This window comes from Argiope bruennichi, chromosome 10, assembly GCF_947563725.1.
Source record: "Argiope bruennichi chromosome 10, qqArgBrue1.1, whole genome shotgun sequence".
Lineage (NCBI taxonomy): Eukaryota > Metazoa > Arthropoda > Arachnida > Araneae > Araneidae > Argiope > Argiope bruennichi.
Genome location: NC_079160.1, coordinates 119,677,920 through 119,685,624, shown reverse-complemented (window position 1 = coordinate 119,685,624; position 7,705 = coordinate 119,677,920). Strand labels below are relative to the sequence as shown.

The window sequence follows — 7,705 nt, the reverse complement described above, 5'->3', positions numbered from 1 at the left end:
CACACAAATAAGAAGATCCATATCCCCTTATGTTTAAGGAAAACCACTTAATATCAGCTAAGCTGGCAACAATAGCAGGAACACTCCCCATCGACCATCATTGATGTTTATACGCAATATAAAAGGAAGCCCGCCGTAATACATACAATCGTCCAATCGCGGTAACTCCACCCCTTTATAAGCCTTACAAAATTTCCGGCAAAGAATACTCATGGAGAACTTCAGAAGTCTAGCAAGCCAGAGCGTTTTAGACCCCTAATCAGAATTCTCTGTAAGATATATCCCTAAAAACCACACGGCTGAGGCCGTACAAGTTGGAAAATCTAGTTTAAGTTCAATTCCAGGTCGATCAGAATCGACTCTTCCAATCACTGCGAGTGCCAGAGAGGTCGCCATCTTCTTGGCGCTTACTATTCAAAGACTTTATAAGTAAAACCCAACGAAGGAGAGTAGGTGCAATTGCATAGGCTGGCCGCACCACAGACCACTGGTGCCAGCTTTAGCTTCTAGCCAGCATTACACTGGACCGGGACTCCCCTTTGTATACGACATCTGGCAACAAGGTTAAATTAGAGCATTATGAGGGAAAATCCTATTTCAATACTGAAAGTGACCTGAAAAAGTATTCTGTGACAAACGTGTATAATTACTTTACACTAAACCAGCTTTTAACCAGCGGGAATGGTCTCCCCGGAACTTGCTTGTATGATCTCTAATAAAAGTATTTCTGTATTAACCGTAGGTCATTCATGAACGGCAATAAGGGAAGAGCCTATTAGGGTGCGATCTTCGGCAATGAATCGCTGGGAGCATCAGAATACCGAAAGCGTATTTTATATGCTTCTTTTCTGATCGAGTAAAAGCAAAATTTGACGCAGATTGTAATCACAAAACCATTTGCCAAATGTCACATATTTGAGACATTGTATTTTTTAAGTTATCGCATTTACATGCTTTTGGAAGTAAAGATCGATAGACGTCCGTCCTCTCTCTATTTAGTTCTAAATATGATGGTCATTTATTCTTTAGATGTTAAATCTATGCACAAAATTTCATTCATTCAGCTCTCTCTCATTTGTAGTTATCGTATTATCTTATATTTTGATAGTGTGCTATCAGCTTAAAATGCGCAGAACTGTGAAATTTAGGTTAACGTGTGCCATTTGGTAATGTCCATTGAATTAATATTATTATTATTTATTTAATGTAATCAACCGTTGCAATGTAAAACTGAGAAGCCTCATATAAATCATGTCACAAAAATAAGCAAGTAGATGGATAAAGAAGAAATAGAAATCCTTAGCACGTCGACGAAAGTTCAATGCCTTTGGTGTGTATATTCTACCCCTTGTACATTTGCCCAGTCGAAACTAGCAACGTTTTGATTCCCGGTACGGTGATATGTTGCTGTGTTAAAATATTATTACAAGTTTAGAAAATAATAGGAATTTTTATTTTTTATTTTGTTTCATCTGAAAAAAAAATTGTTTGGGATGTTATTTTTTTTCTGGCTGAAAATTCATATTTATGAGGCTGACAGTTTACATAAGGCAAGATGCATCACTCGATTCAGTAGTAGTATTTGTTGAAGCTGATACAGCTGCAATCACCTGAAAGTGAAAGAAAAAAACATCATGATTTCTACTGAATACAACAAAATCAGGTACAATATATAAACCTTAATAAGTACGGATCGGATTATACATGTAAATCAAATGTATTGGTTTATCACAAATGCATCAATGTAACATTTAAAAAAAGTCTACAAGATTCTTGCATTAATCTGAGTAATGTAGCAAGTGGTCAGGAATGCAAAGATACATCAGGAGGTCACTTTTAGGAGACATTGTAAAATCTAAACATGAAAGGATTTTATATCATATTTTAAAGCTAAATATAAAGAAAGTATACCCTAAGTGACATTTACACTGATTGGGATTGCGAGGGAGGGGGGAGGGGAATGATATAAGAATCCAAATGATACTGACACACAATATGTCGCAGTAATCTTTGATTCCGTTACGAGACCTTTAGTGGACCTTTTATATCATTAAACCTTCATACCAATGTTAAAATAAATAATATTACAATTTTATTCATTGCAATGTCAGGCCATACCAAAATTTTGTCTAAACGGAAACTTCAATTTTACTAAGCAGAGTTACCAGGAAAAGTCTGCAGCTAATTTTCCTATCAAACAAAGCTGGAGATATTGAAATAAAGAACCTGATTGATATTGAAACTTAAAATTAATTGGTATATATCTGGAACTATCTTAAGATGAAACCTTCCATCAGTTAACCAAGAGGCAGCCATTTATGGCTCGACACTTTAGAGCGCCATTTGATATACGCAAGAAAAGTGGTGAAATATAGATATTACTCTTTTAAAACTACCGTGAATGAGATAATATACGGATTGAAGTTCACAAGAATGGAAATAATACACAGCGTTGACAAGTTGAAGTATATCAGAATGGAAATAACATATAAGGTTGACAGGTTGAAAATGTTCTCCAGTATTACATTATTATCATTCGTTCTACTATTAATGATTGGTGATCCGGAGAGCTTCAGCGTTCTTTAAACAATGGTAAACTTTTCGAGCCGCATATTATAGATGAATTTTTAAAAATTGTATACCATAATTTATTAAATTCGACCATTTTTATCAAACATTTTATGTTGGCACAGCAAGCATTGGGTTAATCCAGCTGTTATAAACACATTAATATAATATTTTATAACTTTAATTTAAATTGCAAGCTCAGATAAACCATATAATATAGCTATAAAAATTTCTGCTAAATTGTTTTAAAAAGCTTATGTTCAGTGTATGAAATGATGCATATAAATTTTAATTGAAATTAAACATAGAACTAATTGATAGTCAAAAGCGATTAGTTAACTAAAGAAAGAAAATGGGAAAGTGAATGAACATTAAATCCTCCATGCATGCACGCGCGCTGTGCTCACATAATATAATGCAGTAAATAGTTTTTTTAAGCGAGTAGTAATTATTTTTTGATAATAGGATTATAGTCCCACTTTTCTTACATTTAGATAGCTGCAGTATGACACAGTTTTGTTTTCATACATATGAATATTCTATATGTATTTGCATATATTTTATAAAAGGCATTAATTTTTTAATAAAAAAGTATATTTAACAAAATTAAATTATTTTATATGTTTCTAATCTGTATGAATCATTTAAATATATTGTTAGACTTTTCTCAAAATAACGTTTTATAGTGCTAAAAAATATTAAAATATCCCCTGCCTAATATACTTCTAGTTATAACTCTGTAACTTATCTGTTTATTTTTTTCCTATTATATTTAATTTCGATATAGTTTTGCATGAATAGATCATTTATGATTCTAAGAAAAAAAGTTTATTTAAAATCTCGAGTAATATTATCATAATGATTTTTAAACATTTTTCAAAAAAATGTCAAATAATTGAAGTTTTTAAATAAAATTTGTATTTTGATGCCAATATTGTATAGAATTAAAATATCTATCAAAAAAAATCTGATAAAATAGGTTTATGTTCTATCTAAATGCGCATGGAACAATTTGAAATTTTATAAAATTTTAATACAATATTTTCATTTTTTTTCCTAAGAAATCAAAAAGTTACCAATGAATTTTAACGAAAATTATTTTGTAACCTTAAGTTGGCATCATAAAATTGCCAAGAAAATTAAAACAATGTCTCAAAAAATGAGAAATTTTAATTTCAAAGTCCATTATACCCTTAAAAAGAAAATTCTGAAATACTCTTTAGAATCAGAATTTATTCTGAATGCGATGAAAATTCCAGTTTGCTTAAAAGTATGTCTGCTAGGGCTTCACGTTTTGACACACATATAATAAATAAGAAAAAAGAAAAGAAAGTGATATGTAAGAAAAATATTGCTATTTTTTAGTCCACAATAAAAGCATCTTCCTTTTTATCTGAGGCAACATATCCACTCTAATCTTCTCTAAATGAGTATTTGAAAAATAAATACTCTGAAATAAGTACTTGGAGAAGTTATTAATCTGTCTAAATGAGCATTTGAAAAATAAATACTCTAAAGTACTTGGAGAAGTTATTACTCTGTTTAAATGAGCATTTGAAAAATAAATACTTTAAAGTAAATAATTGGAGAAGTTATTAATCTGTCAAAATGTGCATTTAAAAAAATAAATTCTCTGAAGTAAATAATTGGAGAAGTCATTACTCTGACTAAAGGAGCATTTGAAAAATACTCTGAAGTAAATAATTTCAGAAGTTATTAATCTGTCTAAATGTGCATTTGAAAAATAAATACTATGAAATAAATAATTGGAGAAGTTATTACTCTGACTAAAGGAGTATTTAAAAAATACTCTGAAGTAAATAATTGGAGAAGTTATTACTCAGTCTAAATGAGCATTTGAAAAATTAAATACTCTGAAGTAAGTACTTGGAGAAGTTTTTATTTATTTATTTATTATTATTTACCTACCACTGATTAAAAATGCTATGAAGACAGAGCAGGCGGGATCTCCTCAAAAGACTGGTGGTGTGACTCATGATTCAAGGTGGCAGATGAGTCCCTTCGGCTGATCTCATCCGAGTCAGGGGCTAACTCGTCGATCTCAACAAATGATCTGGGAAGAAGAACATTTTTTTAATAAAAATGATAATCAATGTGTAATTGACTCATATAAAAACAACACTGAAGTGAAGCTTTTGTAGTAAACACTGTTAACGAGAAAACAGTGTGGTAACTCATTCTCGTTAACGGTAAAATAATAACTTCTAGTAGTTAGTTATTTTTAACTCAGTTTTTATCATTTACACAAATCAAAGCAAAATTCATCAACTGTTTTTACACTATATCCAGTTTTCTACAGAATTTTTCCAAATTTTGTTTATAAACTATAAGAAGCTTATGAGAAATTTCAGTGAAATCTTCAGCGCAATTAAATATTTTTTTAGTATTTTATTAACTAAGAACTATATTTCCATGCATTGAAAATATTATTTTGTCTTTTATGTTGACGTTCTTATTTGTATGAAAATATTAAAAATATTTTTAATTTCTTTATTTATTTAATGAGTTCTCAATCACAAAGTTTAAATTAAACTCTATGTCATTCCTTAAAAATAACCTATGAAAAGAAAGAAATTTTCAGTTGTTTTTAACAATCATTTGGCACGTCTAATAATCGAATTTTGATTAAATACAAAATTGCAGGAGATAAGATGATTTTGCGTGTTATAGCATTTTAAATAAAAGGATTTTTTAAATGCTTTATAGTATACGACATTTATAGTCAGTACTGTCAATACTCAGCTAATATATAAAAATTGTTACCATTATTATGCTAAAAGTATATCGAATTTTGTTCAGAAACATTGAAGCATCATCACCAAGTATCGACTCCTACCCTTATTTAGTATGCTGGGTCTTACTGAATAATCGTCATCGCGACATTTACAAAATAAATCAGACTGGAGTCCTAAGGTCATCATCGATTATCGAACAAAAGGTATGTTCCGTTATCAAAATAGTGATAATTCGACCCCAAATCATTATTATATCATGTTATTATATTGTTTTTACAATCAAAAACTCGTCTACTTTTCCGGTGACTTCTCGTCCACCCCCCGCTTCCTAGAGACTGTATTGAAGCAAAACCAAGATAACCAGATCTGAGTTACTTATGCCGTGTATGGGGATTCAATTTTAATGAATATCGTCACGACATAAGAAGACAGGAACTGAAAATTAAGTTCCAAAAAAACCTAAAGACGACGATTGAAATTCAAAATATCTCGTCGTTCACGCTTTCAATGAATATTTTATTATTGAAAACTTAATCACCAGTTACCTGAAAAGCTCGTCCATAACTTCATTGTGAGGCGCGCTGAAGTGATAGATGGCCCACAGAGCTCCCAAGTACATGGGGATTCCTAGGGTAGCGGACAGAAACATCAGAAACAGAACTAGGGAATGTAGCGTCATCTGCAAAAAGATCCCACTTTTATGAACAAAGTCATTATAAGTCAGTAGATATGGCAAAATTCTTTTGCATGAAATTATCAAAATATGCCACAGTACATACAGTAGTGCCTAACCGTTCTTTATACTCGTAGCCTTTGACTGGTCTTTCTATTTTTGAGTATCCCTTTTTGTTACAACCTCCCAAATATCCCAAAATATGCCACAGTACATACAGTAGTGCCTAACCTTTCTTTATTCTCGTAGCCTTTGACTGGTCTTTTTATTTTTCAGTATCCCTTTTTGTTACAACCTCCCAAATATCCCAAAATATGCCACAGTACATACAGTAGTGCCTAACCTTTCTTTATTCTCGTAGCCTTTGACTGGTCTTTTTATTTTTCAGTATCCCTTTTTGTTACAACCTCCCAAATATCCCAAAATATGCCACAGTACATACAGTAGTGCCTAACCTTTCTTTATTCTCGTAGCCTTTGACTGGTCTTTTTATTTTTCAGTATCCCTTTTTGTTACAACCTCCCAAATATCCCAAAATATGCCACAGTACATACAGTAGTGCCTAACCTTTCTTTATTCTCGTAGCCTTTGACTGGTCTTTTTATTTTTCAGTATCCCTTTTTGTTACAACCTCCCAAATATCCCAAAATATGCCACAGTACATACAGTAGTGCCTAACCTTTCTTTATTCTCGTAGCCTTTGACTGGTCTTTTTATTTTTCAGTATCCCTTTTTGTTACAACCTCCCAAATATCCCAAAATATGCCACAGTACATACAGTAGTGCCTAACCTTTCTTTATTCTCGTAGCCTTTGACTGGTCTTTTTATTTTTCAGTATCCCTTTTTGTTACAACCTCCCAAATATCCCAAAATATTCCACAGTACATACAGTAGTGCCTAACCTTTCTTTATTCTCGTAGCCTTTAACTGGTCTTTTTATTTTTCAGTATCCCTTTTTGTTACAACCTCTCAAATATCTCAAAATATGCCACAGTACATACAGTAGTGCCTAACTTTTCTTTATTCTCGTAGCCTTTGACTGGTCTTTTTATTTTTGAGTATCCCTTTTTGTTACTACCTCCCAAATATACCATTGTGGAAAAAGGTTTTAATTAAACTGTTAAGGTCTTAACGACTTGAATTAACTTAATATTTGTAAGATTTACAGTTAATTTACATCATATTACATTTTTAACAGAAGTGTTAGTCCAGTGCCAAAACTAATGAGAACAACACTGAAATAATTTTGCATTAACTTTTAGATTGAAAGAAAACTAGTTAATTATTCATTGTTATCATACATTTCTCATGACGACATTTTATACCATTTTAAACAATAACGTAGAAACAAGAATCTTTGAAATGATTCTGGATTTTTCTGGATAATCTAAAAAAAAATGATCAGTTATGGATTTAGATATTTTGCAGCTCGAAGTGTACACTCCTAGAACTCCATATCCAGAAACAAACTAAATGGTATGCTTTCGATAGTCAATTCAATAACTTAAACCAATAAAATGGCTGTTATATATTTTTACATACGAGAAAAGTACAATTAGAAAGGACTAATTTTGAAATTTGATCAATTATACATGATGAAATGTCAATATTTTCCTAATATTTTATTTCATAAAATTTACATTTTTCACAAATTTAATCTTGAAGCTAGATTAATAACACTTTCCTGCCATAGAATTAGAAATTACC

General features: G+C 31.2%; 1 protein-coding gene across 1 annotated transcript in view; it reads right to left on the bottom strand.

Annotated features, from left to right (window-relative positions):
• Positions 1 to 1,430: 1,430 nt before the first annotated feature.
• Positions 1,431 to 7,705, bottom strand: part of LOC129989267 (uncharacterized) — a 28,825-nt gene continuing 22,550 nt past the window's right edge. Inside the window, exons 4-6 of the mRNA XM_056097673.1 lie at positions 5,870 to 6,003; positions 4,498 to 4,642; positions 1,431 to 1,610 (exon numbers count right to left, since the gene is read on the bottom strand). Coding sequence (XP_055953648.1) covers positions 4,513 to 4,642; positions 5,870 to 6,003 — 264 coding nt within the window. The 3' untranslated portion in view covers positions 1,431 to 1,610; positions 4,498 to 4,512. The remainder of the gene's footprint in view (positions 1,611 to 4,497; positions 4,643 to 5,869; positions 6,004 to 7,705) is intronic.